We start from the raw sequence: 23,236 nt of genomic DNA, 5'->3' as shown, positions 1-23,236 counted from the left end.
CCCCAGCTGACTTCCTGCCCTTTGGGCAGGGGGCTGGACTCGATGATCTCCCGAGGTCCCTTCCAGCCCTGATGTCTATGAAATCTATGAAACTAGACACTGAGCCATTGATCACTACCTGTTGAGCCCAATGATCTGGCCAGCTTGCAAATCTATTAAATAACCTTATGAAGTTACTTGAACTGCACTATAAAACATGCACTTTTACTTTGTGCCCCCAGCAAAAATAGCTCGTTAACGGAAATTAAAATATAAAAACTATAGTGACATCTAAGAGGAGATCTGGGCACAGAAGTTTGTCCATGGATAAGTACTGGTGTTCTAACACAATCATTTCATTTTAATTATGCAAACTTTGTACCTAAGCCTAACTTCAGGGACCACAAAGTAGCAGTCCAGTAGGTACAAAACCCGCTATACTCAGCACTTGCCATGCCTCAGTAGGTCATGGTATTGCACTTAGATGCGACAGGATGTAATTACATAGTATACAGTTCCATGCAGATGTACATCATTCAGTCAGCATTTCTCACTTCTCATGCATCTGAATCTTGATAATAGTATCCAAATGAGATTATAACACTCATTTGTATCAAACAGTTTCAATTACTTTAATATTCCTGTATTATTTAGATAAACCAGGGATCAGGGTGTTTGTAAGTCTCTGTATCTATCTATTAAAAAGAGCTATTACAATGATGTGAGTTATCTTGGTACAAATGAAGTTACCTTAGATTTACTGTAACTGATGGCAGAATCTGGAACACAGGGACTTACCATCATTCTTGATTTGAACCACTGGCCATACTTTGGCTTTGGAACACTGGCCATTGCTGGGCTATGGAACTGATATAAATGACAATTAATGGGGACACTACTAGGAAAATAATCTGGTTGATTAAATCTGATCTAGTTAGCCTAGCTACATCATATTTATCATGTTAATACAGAGGCTGCTATGTTTAAGGCTGACATAGGATGAGCAGGAGCCACTTACTTTGAATGAAGAGAATAATCACATTATTCTGATGGAAGGTTCTTTTGGGGGTTTATTGCTTTGTTTCTTTTATCATCTGCTTTATTAAAATGAAATATATAGCATGGTAGTTATCAAGCACTTATTTCTGAAGTGGTTAGGTATGGAACAAGACATTTCTGATTAAAGGGATGTTTGATCTTCTGCTTTATGCTGTACTTATAAAGCAAAGAGATGGTTTTACTGTAATAAAGAATTACAACCACTACCAGTGCACTTTTCAGTGCATACAAATAATGAACAACAGTCAGATGGGAGGCCATTTGGAACAAATTCTCACTTGGGTGCCCATAGGTTAGGTGTCTAATTTTAATTCAGACTCTTACATAAAAGTAGTTTGATTTTTTCATGGATGCCAACCTCTCAAACATCCTACTAAAATCAGTAGGAACTATGAAAGCTCAGTACACCTGAAAATTAAGTCACTTTTATTTAGAAGCCTACAGAAGGACACTTAGCATAAAGAAGAATACATAGCACCCAAGTTTGAAAATGTTGACCCTGAAAGTACCTTGTGAAGCATGGTACTACATAGCAATAGTCTCTTCTCTATGTTCATACTTCATGTTTATGATGCTTAGTGCAATGGAACTCCTATACTGCTTTAACAACATATACCAAATAAAGGAGGAGATGTAGTTAATGGACCAAGTGTCAATTTCCTAAAATGTTCTTTTGCGATATTTTGGGTAAAATTCAACATAAAAATGCCATATGGGGTTGGCCACAGGTCAATCTAAACCAGTATCTCTCACAGTGGCAAACAGTGGATACTAAGGAAAAGAGTATTTATATAGAATGTATCTAGATGACTTATTCTCTGCCCCTCTCCCTCTACAGCAAACCTAAAAAAATGCCAGGTCTTATGTTTCATTCATTTTTGACTGCAGAAAAATGTTAGAGCAATTCTTCTTTAGAGAACTCAGAAAGACCACACAACAGGTCATCATATTTTTGATGCCATATTTTGAACTCTCTGGATTTATCTTGTGAATCATGTGTAGGTGTTTGCACACTGAACAGTGGCATCCTGCATCACGCTTGCAAGCTTCTCAAGCCACAACAGGGTGCTGTGGCATCATGGTTGCGAGTCATTGCCCTACAACTTCCAGCATTCAGAGGTCCTGGAAGTTCTAATTTTGAGGCTGCACACATAGCTAACATGTTTAATATTTACCAATGGACCTGTCCTCCATAAATTTATCCAGCCTCTTTTTGAACTTGGTTAAATTATCAGGCTCTCCAACATCTTGTGGTGTCAACATTTCCAGGGACCGTAAAGCACAGATTATCTCATATTATATCTGGATCGGCATAAAATGGAGGCAGAAATGCTGTAATAAGCAGAGGGAAGGCTGCCCCAGACCCTGAAGTCCAAACATGAATATTTGTGACAGACAGTGCAACCTCAAAGCTCAGGCAATGAACTGGGACTCAGGAGTTCTGAGTTTACTTCTTACCTCTGTCACAGCTTACCTGTCTGACTTGGGATAAATGTCCTTAGTGACTCAGATGCCCATATGTACAATGGAAATTATGACAGAAAATCACACCGTTCAGAATCCATTCCCGAATGCAACTCATGATTCAGGAGCTGGGTCTACTGCTGTCATAAATTGAGTAAGTCTGTTGCCTACAATGAAGTTACAGTGATTTATAGGAGCCAAGTCTCTACATTTCTGCGATTCCTTGAAGCAGAGTCTTAAAAGCTGAGAGCTGGGGAGAGTGGATCTCTGACCACTGCCAAATGTTAACTTTCCCCCCTGTAAGTTACTCTGGTAGGCTCATGTGGCAATTTCCTACGTAGGGCCCCACAAGATGCAGGCAGCTCCTGTATGCATTTGATGCCTAAATGGAAAGAGTGTTATTAGCACATACTTGACTGACTATACTTCCCACACAGAACAATTTTAAAAGCATTTAACTAGTCTGCTGTCTTTTTTTCTTTTGGTAATTGATTCTAACCAGTATCACCTGCTATTTAAAAACTTTGATCTTATAAAACATCTTACTTAGCCTTTTGTCCAGCTCATCCTGAGTCGGTAGGTAAAGCTCGTACATAATATCAGAGATGTTGTCTGAAGCACATCTCTACTTTGGCAGGTACAACCGGTATACGGCATCAAAGTTCTTAGCTTTGACTTGGTCTGACAGCAGTTGGGCTAGGATCCACCGACTCATTTTACATAGGCCCTTGGAATGGGGTTCTAGCACTTCTGAAATGGCTAGTTCCCCCCAGCATCTGCAGCTGCCATTCAGAGATCTTTGTTCTTGCTTTAGCTGGCCACCGGCGATGGCCTGGTGAAGGGCTGCGGGTGCTCGACCACCTGGGCGACAGCGATCATTGCCTGCTGGGATTCACCATCCAGCGCAGAGTGGCAAAGGCCTACAGCAAGGCAGCAGCCCTAGATTTCAGGAGGGCAGACTTCAATGAGCTAAGGAGAATAGTCAGGGAGGGACTGAGGTCCCAGAGGGGAGGGGAGTTGGGAGTCCAGGAAGAGTGGTTGCTCCTTAAGGAGACGATCTTCCAAGCTAAGGCGGAGATGGGACTGGGACAAGCAACCTGGATCAAAGACAACAAGACATCCTTTTTTAAGTACGTAGCGGTTAAGAAGGTGGTACTGGGTAATGTGGGGATTCTGCAAGACACGCTAGGAAAGCTGGTTGTCACACCAGATGACAAAGCTAATCTCTTTAACGGATTCCTTGCCTCCATTTTCCTGAGCAGGGACCAGATCAGCCCCCCCACCGGGCCCCCCTCAGACCCCCTGCGAAGCGCATCTAGGCCAAGGGTGAATGAGGAACTAGTCAGGGAACTTCTGGAGGGACTGGCTGTATTTAAATCAGCTGGTCCGGACAATTTCCACCCCTGAGTACTGAGGGAATTAGCTGAGGTCATTGCGGGACCCTGGCACAGCTGTACGAGTGCTTATGTTGCTCTGGTGTGGTGCCAGAGGACTGGAAGAGGTGGTTCCCATCTTCAAAAAAGGGAGGAAGGAGGACCCAGGGAACTACAGGCCAGTCAGTCTTACCTCAATCCTGGGGAAGCTTTTTTAGAGAGTTATCTTGGCATGTGTCCATGACGGGCCAGCAGGGGAGATTATGCCTAGGGGCAACCAACACGGGTTCATTAGGAACAGGTCCTTTCAGACCAATATGGTGGCCTTCTACAACCAGGTCACAAAATGCTTGGACGCAGGTGTCATGGTGGATGTAGTCTTTCTGGACTTTCAGAAGGCCTTCGACATGGTCTCTCATCCCATTCTCATTAAGAAACTGGGGGACTGTGGTGTCAACACCTACACAGTCAGATGGGTCACCAACTGGCTGGAGGGCCGCACCCAGAGAGTGGTGGACGGGTCATTTTTGACCTGGAGGGATGTGGGCAGTGGGGTCCCCCAGGGCTTGGTCCTCAGGCCTGCACTGTTCAACATCCTCATCAGTGACTTGGACAAGGGGGTAACAAGCACCCTGTTCAAATTTGCTGGTGACACTAAGATGTGGGGGGATGTGGGCATGCTAGAAGGGAGGAATCGGCTGCAATCAGACCTAGGCAGGTTACAGGGGTGGGCAGATGAGAACTGGATGGGATTCAACACTGACAAGTAAAAGGTACTGCACCTGGGGAGGAAGAACCAGCACCATACCAGAGGCTGAGGAACTCCCTTCTCATCAGTGCAGAGGCAGAAAAGGATCTTGGAGTTATCATCGATGCCACAATGAACATGGGCTGGCAGTGTGGGAATGCAGTCAGGAAGGCCAACTGTACCTTGTCGTGCATCCACAGATGCATCTCAGGCAGGGCCAAGGAAGTGATCCTCCCTCTCTATGTGGCACTGGTCAGGCCGCAGCTGGACTACTGTGTCCAGTTCTAGGTACTGCATTTCAGGAGGGATGTGGACAACATGGAGAGGGTCCAGAGGAGGCCACTCGTGTGGTCAGGGGGCAGCAGGGCAGGCTGTACAAGGAGAGGGACCTGAACCTGTTCAGCATCCACAAGAGGAGGCTGAGAGGGGATCTAGTGGCCATCTATAAACTGGCCAAGGGGGACCAGGAGGCATTGGGAGAGTCCCTGTTCCCCTGAGCACTACCAGGTATAACAAGGAACAATGACCACAGGTTGACCGAGAGTAGATTCAGACTAGACATCAGGAGGTGCGACTTCACTGTCAGGGTGCCTAGGATCTGAAACCAACTTCCAAGGGAAGTGGCGATCGCTCCTACCCTGGGGGTCTTCAAAAGGAGGCTGAATGAACACCTTGCCAGGGTCCTTTGACCCTAGTACTCTTTCCTGCCATGGCAAGGGGTCGGACTTGATGATCTGCTCAGGTCCCTTCTGACCTGATCACCTACGAAACTACAACTACGGAAATGTTATTGGTCACTATAATATGGTGGGTTTTTTACAGCCATTTCTACAGCAAATGTCATTCCATGGAAGCCAGCTAACCATTGGAAGTCTCCCGAGATTTCATTTGAACAGCCAGCTTCATGTAAACCCATTTATCTGTGCCTTGTCAATAATTCAATTAATCCATATCTGTTTCTAAGACAGAAGTGAAATAATTGGTTTTAAATCACTAGTTGCAGCCTTGCCATCTGCACAAGCAGAACAGTTCCAAGTATAACTCTTGAATACAAGGGAAAAAAAGATGTGGTGTTCCATTAAGGTTGACTTCTAATTAATGCATGTTTGGGTGAGAAGGAAACAGGATTTTATAATATAATTATATAATAATATACGTCAGATAAATGCTCCTCAATTAATGTTTCTATACTGATACAAAGGCGATTAGGCTCAAGCATAAGGGACAATGACCCACACCTTTTTTTTAACCACTTCCCATTCAACCTCCAATTTTATACCTGGAAATAATAGTCATGGCAAACAATTCGTGTATGTGTTAGTAGTTAGATACCTTAGTGAAGTGACTTAAGTTACACCAACAGTTACTGAGTGCAGCTACACATGTAATTAATGTACAGGAAATCCTTGGTATTCGTGGGTTCCGCATTTGCAGTTTCAAATATTCACGAATGCTGAACCTGCATTTTAAATACACTTTAAACACTTAATGGAGCTCTGTGCTTGCTGCTGCCGTGCTCCTGCCATGCTCCCACCATTGCCACTGAAGCTGTGCCCTCCCCAGCTGCCGGGGGCACTGTGTTCATGAAAACAGTGTCCAATTCATGGATTTCACCATTTGCAGGGATCACAGAAATGTATCCCCCGTGAATGGCAAGGGTTACCTGTACAACAATAAACTCCATTGGTTATTGCATCAGAGTTTATTGCTCCTGGGCATGCCATTTGAACGTGCACCCAGGACTACACCCTGTAGTGCCGGGATGGAGCAGCCCAGCTGGCAGGAGGCCCTGGGGATTAGTCTGCCAGCCTGGGACTGCTCCTACCTGGCTCAATATGCTGTGGAGGGGCTGGCTGGGGCATGAGGGTACTTCAGCGTAGGGCTAGCTGGCAGGCAATTCTCACACTGAAGCACCTTGTGCCACAGCCAGCTGGGTCAGCGCCCACACTTGTGTTACTGTGCACTAAAAAACTCCTCAGCAGGGTAGTATTTGTATTTATAAGTACTATCCTGCTGCAGTTTATTAGTTTCCTAGGGCCTCATATGTAGATGCTGAGACATTTACTGCAGAGCTAATTAGGCAGCTCTGCAGTAAACGGCTTGTGTAGACATGCCAGCTGATTATGAAATCAAGGTTCATTAAAAAAAACAAACAAACCGTAAAAACAGTTCCACATTTTCTTCTCAAGCTTTAACCTTTGTGAAGTTAATAAGAATTATCTTCACTGGTCATTTGTCCAAGATACAATCCTAACTTTATCATTTTCAACAGGGGTTACCTGTTCTGGCTATAATATCTGTTAATATCCATGATCCATAATAATTTCTCCTGCTCTGTTCAGATTTTTTCCTCTTCTGTTTGAAATGGCCTCTCTTGCCTTCTAGTCCTCCTCTTTCTCTGCTGGACTGTATTATCACAGAAATATGAATCCTGTAGAGCCTCCATTATCATTCTCTCTTCTCTTGTGTCTACATAAAATCACATGAATTTCATCTTTCATCTTGTCCGAGCCTAAAAACAAATGTGTACCCGTAATTATTTCATAATAGTTCACTCTCACTGAGCTGAAAAAGCTTTTAGCTTCTTTGGTGAGTTTCTTTTCCATTTAAAAACTAAACCACTCACAGCTTAACATGCTGGTGATGTCATGCTAATAGACCCCAGTATCAAAAGGAAAGTCACTGCAAGGTCTGCCAGAAGTAGTCCCATTGGGCGTGTTCAGATGAGCACACATGTGCGGTGTGTGATGCCACAGACCCATCTGCAGAGCCACACACCACATGTACTGCTAATTTGCAGTGCCAGCAGGGGGGTGGAGGAGTGCTTTTTGACACAGGGAGATCCTGGTGTAAAAAAACCCATGCCTAAAAAGTGGGGTAGTGTAAGTGTACATGGCAGTGGCATGTGCTGCCCAAAACTGGAGCCTGGTCAGCCTGAACCACACTCCAGCTGCTGGCCAGTCTTCTAGCTGCTGGATCACCATGGCTGTGGCTCCCGGAGGCCCCCAGGTAAGGCTGCTGGGGCAGCCCAGGTGTTGGCCCCAGGCTTCCCTACCCCACCCTGGGTAACGTACAGCATGCCAGAGTACACATGCTCAGGCGTGCGGCATATTGTGCTGCTGCTGTTTGTCTCTAGGGAAATGTGTGTTCTCGCTTGTGGGGATGCACCTATTGAGTCCAGCGCACAACAGAGGAGGTGGAAGAGGTTTGCACTGACAGTATCAGTGCCAGAATTTTTATAAGAGGCTTTACTCTTTCATTTCAGATCCATTATAACAGCAGGGAGCCCATGGCATATCATGTTTAATGAAAGCCCATGGAGAAAAATTCCTGCAAATATATCTGTCTTACCAACATAATGAAGTCATATATTCTAATTGCAATATAAAAAGTTCAAAAGCATTTAGAGTAATTTAGAAAATTCAGTGTTTGTAGGAAAATAGGAACAGTGCTTGAGAAGTAGTTATACATGATTTTTAAAAACATTAATGACTAGATATAACAGCTTTTTCAGTGTATTTGAAACACCTGTCTTGGTTTCTTTTCATACGTAGGGATTTTATATATTCATTCCACGTGAACATTTCATCCATTTCTTTAAGTAATTTCTATATTCTTACTAACCAATAATCATTTTGTCTGAATCTCATTCTTGGATAATAGCAAACCCATCAATCTCGGTTTCATTAACCAAGGAGGCATGCTCAGGAGGCAAAACATTCGGATTGCATCAAAGGTGTCATGCTAACCATTGATTTAAATTGCCATCAATATCCACTTCTTCCATTATTAAGAGCTCTGAATTACAGTAGTTGCATAATTAGCAAATATTTAAAAAGGAAAATGTACAGAAACATATAGATGACCATTCATACAATATTTTCAGTAAAACAGTTCCGTTTAAGCCCTTGGGAAGCTTAAGCAAGTCATAACGAGGGAATAAGCTCTTTCCAGAAGTTGTAATTGTATATGTGCCAGCATCCAAACAAATGTGTGTGCATGACTGAGGTCTGCAACCAGATAAAGAGCAGTTGACTAAAAACAAATCTTGGAAAGACTAATGCAAACTGCTAAGGAGGGGAGGGAAGAATTTTGAAGAACCTGTCATTGCTGGACTATCACCTTCCACATAGAGCATCTGCTTTCCAATTGCTAAGAAAGCCCATAGCTTCATTGGCTGCCTGGATTCCTCACTGTCTCCGGGCTCCCAAATAGTTAGGACTGCTTCTGATTGTTGGATTTAGACTTCAGGTGAATTTTGAACGCTGTTGTAGTAGGTGGCACAGTTTCCATTGACTGCAGTGGTGTTGGGAATTCACCCTTAATGATCAAAGCATTTGTTACATTCAGGCTTAATTAGTGTGGTTTTCAGTATGCAGGTGCAAAACTGCTGCTCCTCTGCTAGCTATAACTGGTTATGAACACAGCAGCTACAGTTAACAGTCCTCCACAAGCTCATCATCTCATTTGTGAGTCTCCTCTGTATTGGGCAATAGGTCAAATTAAAGGTTTCAGGTCTTGTCTTTACACCTGGTCGTTTAGGCAGTTTGGGCCAATCCCATGGAAGGATTTAGTCATAAGTAGGGATCGGGGATTCCTGTTTCCCACAGAAAAACAGAGTAAAACACGGATTTCCCCTTTTACCGGAGGAAATAGGAGATTTCTTATTTTAGCAGAGAAACCCATGGATGGGGGAGCGGGGAGTGAGTAGGCCGGGGGAGTGTGGGGCACCAGCAGGGCCGGGGGGGCTTTCATTTTAATCCTGGATTTTGGGGTCTTTGGAAAAAAAAAAAAGAAAAAAAAGCAAAATCTCTGATAGCAATGTCCCTGGTCATAAGTCTCTTGTCACAGTTGCATTCCATTTGGGTAATGAAACTATTGGCCCCAAAAGCTAAACCAAAAATGCATGCAACACTGAGCATCCTTAACAAATGGACTCAAAAATCACAGAGCTTACTCCTGGAAGATAGCAAATGGCCACCATCAAGTCCCACCATTATCCCACCATCAAGTCCCACCAGTATCCCAAAAAAATTATGCCCAGTCTAACCATGGTAATTGGTGCAATGTCTTCTGTCTCTGTGGGGTTCCTCTTGAATCTTGCTCCATTTTCTGCTCATTAGCTTATACAACCTTCTTCATCATTCCAGAGCAAAACTCAAAATGCAGATGCAAATGCAAACTAAGTAACTGCTGTCCATCCTGAAGTTGGGCTTTATAGTCATCTTGTTTTCCCCAGTTCTCTGTCCTTCTGCAGAGTACTAATGCAGAGAGCTGCCTCCCTTTGAATCTTGTCCTTGCTGCAAGGCTCTTCCACAGGAGTTCATTCCATTCCTGCAGCTTTCCCATGGGTCACTGTCTGCTTGGTTTCAGTGCAGTCTTCCCAAGAGAGGGAGCACTGCAGACCACTGGTCTGTACCTCCTCCTCTCAGCTGCACTGAGAACCCTTTTATCCCCTCTCTGAATGCATGGTGGATTCTGCAGCACTCGGACTTCAGCCTCATTTCAGCTAAGGGATTTATACATCCCAGCATGGTCACAAATGCCATCAGTTTCCCAGCAACATGCAAGCCTTGCTCATTCTTCAGGCTCTGAAGTAACGCCGCAGAGACAGATCAACCAAACAACCAAAAACCAGGGGCTCCACTCAGATACTGCCAAGGCTTAATTTCTGCTGGCAGTGAAATGAGTGTAACGTGTATACTGCAGAATTCAGACATTTGCGGTAGATACGGTAGTGATGGGCACCATGTACATCTGATAAGCAACTTTGAAAAAAAAAAAAAAGCACTGAAAGAAGGCCAATGTGATACCCATCTTCAAGAAAGGGTGGAAAGTAGATCCCAGGAATTACAGGCCAGTCAGCTTGACCTCAATCCCCAGCTTGGTAAGATTCTCAAGAAAATTATCAAGGATAAGCTGGCTTCAGGGTAAGCTGGCTGAGGGCAACATCCTGAGGGGTAGCCAGCACGGGTCCCTGGTAGCCAGCACTTTGTCACGGGTAGGTCTTGCCTGACCAATCTCATCTCCTTCTATGACCAGGTGACATATCACTTGGACAAGGGAGAAGAGATTGATGTCATATACCTGGACTTTAAAAAAGCCTTTGATCTGGTGTCCCATGACCTTCTCATGGAAAAATTGGCCAACTGTGACCTTGGCTACACCACAGCTGGGAAATTCGCTCTGTGGTCAGACCCAGAGAGTAGTGGTCGATGGTAGCAAGTCATTATGGCACTCCGTAACCAGTGGCATCCCTCAAGGCTCTGTCCTTAGACCAGTTCTCTTCAACATCTTTATCAGCAATGTGGACATTGGTGTCAAGTGCACTGGCTAAGTTCACTGATGACACTAAACTTTGGGACAAAACGTCCACACCTGAGGACAGACTAGTGATCCAGGCTGACTTGGATAAGCTTAGTAAGTGGGTGGATGCAAACCTGCTGACATTCAATACTGATAAATATAAGGTACTCCACCTCAGAAAACCCCTCCCCGCAGCATACTTATAGGCTCGGCAGTGCTACGCTTGCCAGCACCACTGCTGAAAGAGGCTTGGGGGTCATAACTGACCACAAGATGAACATGAGCCACCAATGCGATGTTGCAGCTGGTAAAGCAAACAAAACCCTGGCTTGCATCTATAGATGCTTTTCAAGTAAATCTCAGGATGTCATCCTCCCACTGTATTTGGCCTTGGTGAGGCTGCAGCTGGAGTACTGCATCCAATTCTGGGCTTCGCAATTCAAGAAGGATGTGGAGAAGCTTGACAGAGTCCAGAGGAGAGCCACACGCATGATCAGAGGGCAAGAGAATAGGCCCTATGAAGAGAGGCTGAGAGCCATGAGACTCTTAAGTCTGGAAAAGCGCAGGCTTGGGAGCGACCTGGTGGCTACCTGTAAGTACACAAGGGGTGTTCATCAGGATCTGGGAGAACATCTGTTCACCAGATTGCCCCAAGGAAAAACAAGGACTAACAGTCATAAACTCCTACAAGACCATTTTAGGCTGGACATAAGAAAAAATTTCTTTACTGTTTGAGCCCCCAAGACCTGTAATAGACTCCCTCCACATGTGGTGCAGGCACCTACTCAGAACTTATTCAAGAAACTCTTGGATGCTTAGCTTGCTGGGGTCCTTTGGCCCTAGTTGACTTCCTGCCCCTCAGGCAGGGGGCTGGACTTGATGATCTTTGAGGTCCCTTCCAGCCCTAACGTCCATGAAATCTAACTATGCATAGTTACAGCACTGTGTATGCATTAAACCTTCATCATCATCATTACTGTGATAGCATGCACAGCCACTCTCGGGACGAAAAGGAATATCTTTTGGAGGTACTCAATATAATGTGACATTATATTGAATACCTCAGATGCAGGTGATGAGCAATGTTAGTCTGTTATGAAGAGTCTATTCAGGCCGGCACAATTACAGCTTCCTAATCAAGGTGCCTTTGATCATGGCACCCCCATTGTTTCTGGTTGCTTTTAATCCTACTGTGTTCCCAGCAAGCAAACCTGTGGCTGAGAGACCTGCCTTTGAAGTTGTCTTTTGCTTTCCCTCTAATTTACATGGTGTCTTCCTCTGCTGATGAACATTATTGATGAGACCAAGGACCCCGACAAGCAGTTTTGCTCAACATACTTGAGTTTGGCAGATGCATAACCTTCCCCAGCTGTGCAGCAGCCATCTGCACAAGTATTGAGAACAGTGGGAAGAGAGAATTCTGTGCCTCTCCAAAAGAGGAAAATTACCTTGTTCTGCCTGGTTTTGTATCATTCATAACACAAAAGAACCAACTCATCTTGTCCATCTCCTAATTGCTTGTGTAGCAGTGCAGATTTGTCATCATTAATCAGCATTGCACTGATAACAATTTTAGCTACCATTGATCCAGTTTTGTGGCAGGAGGATGGATGGGATGACCTCTCAAGAACTCTTCCAGCCCTATTTGCTATGATTCTGTGATCATTAGCAGTATCTTATTTTCTTCAACTGACAGGAAAAAATGTATTTCTATGGTAATGAAAGATTTTAAATCAGATGTAGTGGAGATTGGGAGGGAGGGGGGAGGTGGAAGAGGAAGAAATTTTCTCATGCTGGCACCAAAATATCTCTTTACTATTACTGTTCATGGATGATTCACTTGCCAGATGACCCATAATGTCTGATGACTTGGGATTATGGAGCTAGGAGGAAGGAACAAGGAGTTTACCTGACCCCATCATCAGTTTTGTTATTAACACTTCCTTCTGCAGTTCCAGCGGATATAGTGGCCATGGATTGGCCATTGTCAAGTGCAGTATTTATCTGACTTCGAGAGCATCTACAGCACAACAAATAGCCAATTCTCCACCCAGGCTCAGGAATATCGCCTACAAATTCAAACACAAGGACAACGGACAAGAAGGAAGGAGGAGGGGGAAATGCAGGAAGGAGGCTGGGGAAGTGTTTATGGAGAAGGTCAGGCAAATTGCAACCACTGATTAAGACCATGTCAGGATAATTGCAGAATTGAAAGCCTAAACACACTAATTTTAGCAGTTGCCCAAGAACTAATGACCCAAGGTAGCAACAAGCAAATCTGTGCAGAAACTGTGCAAAACTGACATTGTGCTACAGCAGAAGCTTGTCAACCTGTCTGAATGGAACAAAATCCTGCGTGGTGTTATAGGTTGCTCAAACACATGGAAGTGCTTCTCTAAGACTTAATTACCCCCGCTGAATTTCTGCTAAGCTCTGCAGACAAATCTTTCTAATTAAATGCAAGTTTCTTCAGCTGCTAAAAAAAGCCATCCTTGTCTTTGCTATTCTCTCGCTGGAAAGAAGTTTTCATTTTGGGGGCCATAATTGGCAATATTTTCCTGATGAACCTAAGCTGTGGTTGTATTTGGCCCCCAAGTGTGATAGCTTGCTAGTCACTGCCGCTGGAGAAGGTTTCACTGACGTCAGCACCAGAGATCACTCCTTAGGGCAAAAGCCTGCAATATTTACACTTTTGCCATCTGTGTTGAAGTCATTAATAGTAATAAGAGGTACGGAGGCATTTTACCTGTGGGGTAGCCCATACCTGTATACCTGTCATCTCACCATAAGCTCCCAAAAATGTCATCTCCAAAGGGACTGAGGCCACCAGCTAGCAGGGAGCTTTGACAGAAAACCATAGAGATAACTGGGAAACAGGCAGTTTCTACTCAGTGTGAAACTATGAAGCCTGGAGCATGAAAACATGCAAATTTACACTGATAAAAACTTACACTGTCATGTTCTCTGAGAGTAAAAGCTGTGTATTTTGGATCAACACCTAAACATGAGATGGGCTTGATTTGGACACATCCCCATCTTTACACATGCTTTTGTACCTATCTTAACTGCCTTCACAAAAGTATAAAAACTTTATGCAAGTCTGGGTGTCTTTCCTTCTCTTGCCTTTCTTTATTTGTGTAGCCCAGGCATGCACAGGGTAATGTATCCCCCTTCTCTGAGTTGAAGGGGCTTGTCAGCAGGCAGAGGTGATGTGGTAGGGAACTGTCAACCGCACAGTTTCCCCTCAGTTCCCCATAGAGTCAGCCCAGGACCCAACTGCTTAACTATATACAGGTTTACTAATTAATAAAATAAAGTTATGCACATACACATATCTAAAGGTAAGTAATCACTTATTCAGTGATACAGGACTATATTATATATATGACTTATACCTCCTATAGAGTTTCAACCCACACAGGTAAGTAACGGATCTGGAGTCAGTAAGTATAAGCAAACAGGTAAATACAGCACATCAATGGGATAAACACAATTAACTATTTACAGTCCATGAAAAAACATTGTAATGTATGCAGTGAAAATCAAAGATGAAATACACTTGTGCTCATATAACTGTGAAACCTCAAATGACAAAATAAACAGTGCAAATGACAAAATGTGGTGCCCACTCACCATTCCAGGTGTTGAAGGTGCTACTATGCTAGGGTCTCCCCATTCAATAAGGGGAAGCCTGGCTGCAGCTTTGCCAGGGGAAAATGGGATGATGCTCCAGGCCCCTCCAATCCCTCGTGGGCTGGGACAGTACCCCCTACTTCACAGGAGCCTGTTCTGGCTCCTGAGGGCTCCCTTCCTTGTGGGACACCCTTGTTCCCTACACTTACAACCTCCTGGTGATGTGGGGTTGTTCTGGCTTTGTGGAATGGGCACTTCCCCTGGCATGGTGGCTGGCCACTGCCTGGGGCTTTCTCCCATCCTGAGGCCTGCTCATGACCCTGTGCACTGACCCATGAACTGTTTGGCTCACTCCTTACGGCAGGGGTTGGAGGCCCGGGTTGTCTCATGTGACACCGGGGCTTGATCAGCACCTGGACCCACTGGGGGATGCTGCCATGTCGGCAGCCTGGCTGTATCCCAGGAGTTGGGGACCCGAGCCGCCTTGAAACAGCTCCCAGAGTCCTGGTCAGCATTTTGACCCTCCATGCAGCAATCTCTGCATCACGCTCCTTGGGTGTCTGCTGGGGTTGCAGACCTGAGCCGCCTTGAGTGGCTCCCAGGACCTGGGCTCCATGCACTGATCTATACACTGCTCCCTGGCCCCCTGCCAGGGGACGCAGACTTGGATTGCTGCAAGCGGCCCCCAGGTCTGAGCCCTGTGCACCACTTCATTCACCAATGGGGCTGAGGCATCAGTCCTGGCGAGGGGGGGTACTTCTGGGCGCTGCTTTGCCCACTAGGCAGCTCTTCCTCAGCTCTCCTTAGCCCCTTCTTCCTTCGTCGTCCCCCGCCATGTCTCTTGTGTGCTGGGCACACGGCTCCTTTTATTTGCTTCAGAGGCTCCACCCCCACCAAGTCTTGCCAGACCTGCGAAATGCAGGCTTCACTCAGGCCCGTGAGGCTCCTCACCCCCACTTACAGGCAGGGCAGGGTTGGCTCCGTTCAGCCCTTACCTGATTGGTGGATGGGCTCCACCAATCCAAAATGAAGATTTTCCAAGCCCAGGACATGCCAGGCTGATTCAGTAAGTCCACCACATTTGTAAATACTCCTACTCAGAAAACTTAGTCAATTTGGCCAGAGACAGAAGTCACACATAGACTGGTTTAAGTGATGAGTTTTGAACCTGTAACAGAACAGAAATTCAGTGCACGTAAACCAGTTTCAAAGTCAGATTGAGGTCAACTGGTTGATGGAAATTCTGTCCCAAACCCCTTCCTAGTTTAAGTTAAATGAGAGTCTCCCAGCATGCTCTGCAGCTCTGGTGTGGGTTGTGCTGTCTGCTGCAAAGAGCAGGTTTGGCCCTGCCCCTCTGCTTTGTAGCTAGATCGGGGCAAGGGAATGACCAGACACCAGCCCAGCATGGGCTTAAAATAGGAAGGGGTGTGGGACAGAATTTCTATCAACCAGTTTGACCTCAGTCTGTTAAGTCTGATACTATGTTCAACCAGGTTTATCTTAAACCAGTTTCAGCCATTTTGAGGCTGCTTTATGTGCATTGAACTTCTGTTCTGTTACAGGTTTAACCTAGTTTCTGATTACTTACACTAGTGTATGTGTAATGTCTGTCCCTAGCCAAATTGACTTACGTTTTCTGATAGGAACGAGCCACTGCAGGCATGGGCCTGCATATCTGGAATCAAAAGTGAATGTCTATTCACATGCTCGCAGGTTCAATCTAACCTGCAAAGACTGAATCAATTCAGTTCAGGGCTTTTTGAATGTCTGTACTTAGCCTTTATGATTAAAGATGCCCAGGTGGATTTGCTAATAAAAGCACTCAAAAATCAAAGAATTCCAAAATCCAGATTAAATTTATATGAGACAGAACACCCCAAGCATTATTCACTAATGTGTCCATGACAGCAACGCACCCATATCCTCGCTTCAAATAGGCAAAATGAGCACCTGGCATACAAAAGGTTCTGAAAAAAGTACACCATTTAAAAAATAAAGTTTAGAGTACCCATTTGATGACAACACAGGCTCAGTGATTAAAGTATTTCTCAATAACCAGTAGATTATATAACAGATACAATTATACTTAAAGGTAGTTAACTGTGTTAGTCTGAAGTCAGTCAGAAGGCAGATTAGATCTGCACTTTGTAGACTAACCAAATAAGGTATATATATCAAGCACACTTTCTTTTTTAACTTGGTATGATGCTGTGGAAGGACTACAGAAAGCAGAAGATAAGGAGAGAGAAATTAGAATGCAAAGGTCAAGGGAGGGGAGGGAGAGACAGAGAGAGAAATGGGAGGAAGAGGGCAGTGCTAACAGGGTAGTGCTAAGAGAAAAGTAAACAAGTAGCAAACCCAGAAGAACAAAGGGGGCCAGAAAAGCTAATCTATAAGATAAGAATCCATCATCCCTGTTTAAACCATACTTAACACAGTCCAATTTGTGGACAATTTCTAGTTCTGACATTCAGATTGGTTTCTACATTTTTTTTCGCTTGAGAAGAGCAGTTCTGTGGTTAGTGATGGTGTCCAGAGAGGTTGAAGTGTTCTGCCGCAGGCTTTGTATCTTTCTGCAGCTGATGTCAGATCAGTGTTCATTCATTTTATGCACAGAAATTATCCTGTATCTGGTGTAGGCAGCAGAAGGGTACTGTTTGTAGTTGATGGCATATATGACATTGGTAGAGTTGCAACTGAATGAACTTTGGAGACTGTACTCCTTTTTGTTATTAGGTCCAGTGATGATGTGGCCTCTATTAATGTGTGGACACAGCAGGCATTTGGGTCTTTTGCAAGGCCTTGGTGAGGATGGGAGTTTGTTTGTCTGTTGTTTGAGAGATGCTGTTTGAGCATATATTGGCAAATTTAAAGGGAGCTTAAGGTTTTAGCTTTTGGCACAGTCTGGAAAGGAGGTAATTAGTTAATTTCCAAAATATGTTATTTGTTTAGTAGAAAAAGGAAATCAGAGAGGTATTTTAAAACAGATATGGTTCAAACTAACTAACAGATTTTCTAATTATTTGAAAATTCTCACAAAATCTATTCTGTAATCTAGATTCTTGTTCTGTACATAGGAGAGGATACACTTTAAACCAAACATTGTGAAGAAGTTTACAAATGCTTGCATCTTATGAATAAACACACCCATCCACACATATTGGGGGTGGATGCCAAGCTTTCCACAAGTGGGTGGTGATTTTTTGTGTCATGTATGGTTAACTAACAAGGGACACCTTTCAAAGGAAGAACACCCAACAATTTCAAGTAAAACTACAGAAAGTTTATGTGGTTTTTGTTTTGCAGGCTTCAGAAAAAACTTTTTTTGAAAATATTATACCCAGTATATTTTTTTAAAAATTACAAATATTTGGAACTTTAAAATGTCAGCGTTCCTCATCTTATTCTATTTCTCTCTTTTCTTTTCTCTAGATTCCCCATCTCCCTCACTAAGTTAAAGAAAAGTGATGATGTTTAGAGTTAGGCAGAACAGGATCACCTTGCTCCTCTCTCAATTTTTTTTATCTCCACTTTTGTCTTGCTTTATTTTGTACCTTTTCAAAAGGTTTGCCAGCTTTGGAAAAAGATCAAAAACTAGAAAAAGAAATCATCGTTCCTTCTATTATATTCAGTTAAGAAAGGAGGAGAAAAGGAAAAAAGCATTCTAAAAATATTAAAAAAAAAGTTTGATGGTAACCTTGAAAATGTTGAAAAAACCTGAATGTTTTCCAGTTTTGAAAGTTTACTGTTTACTACCTGCCCCAACCCAAATTAAAGTTTTCAGCCAGCTCCAATTAAAAGGACCTGAGTTTCAGAAAGTGACAACATGCTTCCTCTGATAATATGTCCTGTTTGGTGTCTCAAGTTCAAAATGTATAATTGACTCCTTATATATATGCCGATTTCTCTAGCTCCATGGACAACAAGAGCAGACATGAAGATTTACATATACATTTTTTTGCTGAAAAATACAGAAAACTGACATGTTTTATATCTTGTCCCAGAGCAAGAAATTCATTTTTCTCAAAAAAAAAAAAAAAAAATCAAAGTGCAAAATTGAAGTTTTGGCACATATGTTCTCCCCCCCGAAAACTGGTATAGAGATGAATTTTAGAAGAAATGGTGCTTAGAGAGCATTATAATGTGCCTGATTTTTATTTGATGAAAGTTTGTAGCTGGAAATTCATTCATTTTCTTTCGTTCTGCTCTGATACACATTCTGTTTGTGGTTTCCAGTTCCAGTGAGAGGTTCAGCGTGGCAGAGAAGATTGCACTGCTCACTTTCATCTCAGCAGTCATACTCATGGCCATCCTGGGGAACTTGCTGGTGATGGTGGCTGTATGCAGAGACAGGCAGCTCAGGTGAGTCAGCACAAAATCTCAATCCTTTCCATTAGAACAAATGTTACAAAGTCAGGTGGGTTCTCCACCCCTCTCCCCCACATTTCTAAGAACACAAAGCACAATAAAAAACTTTATCCTTGCTTCTCTGCAACTGTTCAGGTCACAGCAAAGTCAAACTTCTATACTGTTCTCAATACGTCTGGATTTAGATTTAATACCACAGGAGCGTGATCATTTTATTATCCATTTTCTACATTTTTAGCTTTCCAGATGTCAAGAACAGATAAGTCACTTCGAAGAAAACCACACACAAGGGAGCTCTGGAGAAGCAGCGAGGCTTCTTCTTTTTCCAACTCCAATTTTCCTTTTAACAAAACATGTCAGAAAAACGTACAGGTCGGGCCCCAAGTCTGTCTATCACATTAAGCAGTTGCACTGACCTAGCCTAATTGTTGCTCTTCCCAGTGAAGGGCAGAAAGTGATTAGCAAGATTTCTCTCTCGCAGATCTCAGTGCTGACCTTGCATGCATCAGATGAGCTTAGGATGTAGAAGAAGGAATCACAATAGTTATAGTTCAAATGCTTCTTCAAGGGTTTTTTTTTTTTTGGTATAGTTATTTTCAGAAGAATCATCCTAAAATTTGAATCTTGCTCCTATGTAGATATTTTCTCAGTGATTTCTGGAAGGTTGTCCTCAATTTACAAGATATATTGCAACTGTCCAAGCACAATAAATTCATAATTTAACATGGTGCTTAGACAGGTGCTTAACTTTAAGCATGTGAACAGTCCCAGGACTGTACTAAGTGTATTCTTACCTTCAGGCACAAAAATATTCATTGGACTCCATACATAGTGCCTTGCTGACTGAGGGCTCATATTTCCTGTGGTCAGGACACAAATATGCTGGGTCAGCTTCATGATGAACAAACCAGCAGGTTCATACAATAGCTTTGCTGTAAGTGGCTTGAAAGTGCTGACAGCTACAAAAAAACCAACTAAGTATGGAAACTGAGGCTCTTACGTATTGCTACACCCCAAATTCAATTTGGGGCATAGCAAAGTTCAGAATGAAGGAGGGGTTCTTTAAATGTTGATTAATTTAAAAAACCTGACTAAGAAGCAAATCATCTTAAGTACTTGTTTAGTCTTAAGTGGCCATACCTAAAGTACCTAATTTCCTTAGTTATTCTAGAGTCCCTGGTAACTCGGCCTTATCTTGTCCTGTAGTGGTGCTTGCTGGGGTTCCTTAGAGCTCTGCCAGCGAGTCTAATTGTGACATGCAACCTTTTTAACAGTCTTTAAAAAAAAGGAGGGAAAAAATACTAACAATTCACCTACAAGTAATAAAAATTAGAGATTAAGTGTAGTTAAACCATTTTGATTTTCTAGTAATTTAGGATACAGTAAAAAACAATATACAAAATCAAAAGGAATACAAGTTACATGTCTGGACTTTACATCTCGTTAGCATGGGCCTACCTAATTTGTGAGAGCTGCCCACTGATTTCATGTGCAGAATGAGGGGCCCAGCAGTCATTTTGCAGGCAGAGAGTAGAGGGTCTCCCACACTCTGGCCGAGGGGCCCTAGCAGTCCTGCCCCCTGCCGCTGATTGCCTGTGAAGACTGCCTGCCCCTCGCTACTGATGGGCCAAGAGCTGTCTGTCATGTAGCTCTGCCCCCACCTCCAATTATTGGAAAGGGGTGGCGCCACATGACAGGCAGCCATACAGCCCATCATCAGTGAGGGCTGGGGACAGCAACTATCTTGCTGGCAGCCCTTTGTGTGGGCATCCCCCCTTCCCTCTTCCCTACCCAGGCAGGCTGTTGCAATGCCCGGAGAACTGCTGGCTCCCTCTGTGGGGCCAGAATTTTATATTCTATCAGCCCTCACCGCCATGGATTTCATGGGCTTTGCCTGGATTTCATGGAATCTGTGAAATTGCAAATTCAGTAGGTCCCTGCTCATTAGATTAGTAATTTATAGGCTGTATCAGAGAGAGAGAGAGAGAGAGACAGTCAGTGGTTGGGACAGATTAGCTGAGCATTTTCCATTCCAGAATTATAGCTGGGGGACTTGCTGATTAACAGTTTGCTTTTTGACTGCCAGTTTCTAAGAGCTCACATCCTGATACTGGTACATCAGCATTTAATAATTATTTAATTTAATAAGCATTTAAAATTGCACTGGATGCCTTGAGAAAAGTCTGACTTGTTGCATAAATAATCTCTTTTCTGTCCTTCCTTAAATTCTCCTGGAATGGCTATTATCTTTCTTTCTGAGAGAGATTCAAGTCTTCATTGGCTGGTAGTCCAAACATTCAGCATCATTATTACAGAGGCTTTTACTGGATAAACTCTTACCCTTCCCCTGAAAGTCCAAGATTTGTATGCTGTTATCTTATTGTAACTGGCACCTACTTTATCAGCCATTCACAAATAGTGCAGGGTTTCCACACAACCACAAACTCCTTGGCAGAACCTGCTCTCCTTAGGAAATCATAGTGCAGCAAGATGAGGAAAAGAAAAGGTTGTATCTAAGATACTGTAGTCTTAGAAGGCAAAGGTTGGCTGGCTTTCATTTTTTGTAAGTGCTTAAGGAGTGGACGGAGACAACGCCAGGCCTGATGCTTTTATTGATGTTGTAAAGGGGGACACAACAATGGAAAAGGCTACAGAGTACAAAGAAAACAACAACAAATTATGGTGATTTATTTTATTAGAAAGTGCCAAAAATCCACTGAGCTTAAAAGAGTTATCTGTCAGTGTTTGGAAAGGGCAGTGTTTGGTAAATGGTATGTGTGTGCATGCCTGGTTGTATCTTCATGAGCAGAAGTACCTCCATAGTTATATAGCAAACACAGCAAATAATTCTTCCCCAAAACAAAATAAAAATAACTAAAATGGATTATTTAGAATGAGAAGTAAATTAGAGAGGATGTTTTAGGATTAGAGGACAGTTTAGACATACCCTTTAGAGAACAGATTTCTCCACACATGGGGTATCCTACTTTGAGATTGTACCAGTGAGCTTTTCATATTGCTTTTCATATTATGTCTTGTAGGAGAATCAAGACCAACTATTTTATTGTCTCACTTGCCTTCGCGGACCTGCTGGTTTCAGTGCTGGTGATGCCATTTGGAGCTATTGAACTGGTTGAGAATAACTGGAATTATGGAGAGATGTTCTGCCTGGTTCGAACATCTCTAGATGTCCTCCTCACTACGGCATCAATCCTTCACCTCTGCTGTATTTCATTAGACAGGTATGAACACAAAGATATGTAAAGGCAAATGCTCTGATCATCTGTTTCTTCAGTCACATGCCATATCATTAAGTTTGTAGAGAAAGTGGCATATCAAAGGAGTTCATCTCAGCTGGAAGGTATACACGAACATGCTACGTGATGTATAGCAGGGCAGCTGATAACCTTTAGCTGGTAACAGAACACAATGACACTTCAGCACTGCAGTGAGGTGTGAAAAAATGCAAATTATATTGGTCAGATGTATGAACTAGATCCTCACTCACGTGATGCAAACAGTTTCATTGACTTCATCAGCTGAATTTGGCTCAGTGTCTCTCAAGAGCCCTGGGTCTATGCATTTTTAAAAAGAAAGAGATACTTGTAGTCTGTATTGTAGAAGTATTGGTATGGGGGGAAGGAGAGGATGGGGGAGGCTGAGCAGTGCCTGCCTTTGCCCCACTCCCTCCTTTACCACAGGGGCCTCACAAAGCAAAGGTACACAGAATTATTATCTGGCTTTATATCTGCAATAGTGTTCCCTTGACATGTGTTTAAAGTACAATCAGAACTTCTTTTTCTAATATTTTCAGCCATAAAGCTGCATTAAAATGGTTCTATGACTGACTACAACATTGTGGGAAGGAAAAAAACGACACAACAAAATGTCTATAATGCTTGCTGTTCCAAAGCATCACTGTTCACTTTCACATTTCACCCTTAGTGAATAATGTGTAGGGATAGTTAAACAAATTCAGATTTTTGTGGGTGAAATAAAATTTCAACACTTGTAACTTTTGCCTTTCCTATGAAAAAAAGAGAAATAAAAATTCAAATAATTTTACTGAAAGCCAAACATTTTCTACAAAAAGAAGTTTTAATTTTTGTTACCAGTTTTTCATTGCAACAACAGACATTTTCAACTTTTTAGAATTTTGTATTCTTGTTTGGCAAGCCATTTTTATTGGAAAAAAATGTTTAGATGAAAAAATTGACTAGCTGTATTTATAAAGCAATATTTAAATTTTCCAATCTTGGTTTCAAGGAAGGAAGAACTGTGTTAATTTATTATTGGTACAAATAAT

The 23,236-nt window shown here is 43.0% G+C and overlaps 1 protein-coding gene across 1 annotated transcript in view; it reads left to right on the top strand.

Annotated features, from left to right (window-relative positions):
- Positions 1-23,236, top strand: part of HTR4 (5-hydroxytryptamine receptor 4) — a 241,272-nt gene that overhangs the window by 97,728 nt on the left and 120,308 nt on the right. Inside the window, exons 3-4 of the mRNA XM_019534907.1 lie at positions 18,799-18,924; positions 21,972-22,172. Of these exons, the coding sequence (XP_019390452.1) occupies positions 18,799-18,924; positions 21,972-22,172 (327 nt within the window). The remainder of the gene's footprint in view (positions 1-18,798; positions 18,925-21,971; positions 22,173-23,236) is intronic.

Source organism: Crocodylus porosus, unplaced genomic scaffold, assembly GCF_001723895.1.
Source record: "Crocodylus porosus isolate Cpor-Errol unplaced genomic scaffold, CroPor_comp1, whole genome shotgun sequence".
NCBI classification, from domain to species: Eukaryota; Metazoa; Chordata; order Crocodylia; family Crocodylidae; genus Crocodylus; species Crocodylus porosus.
The sequence above is the reverse complement of the archived record's forward strand: the minus strand, read 5'-3'. Positions and strand labels throughout refer to the sequence as shown.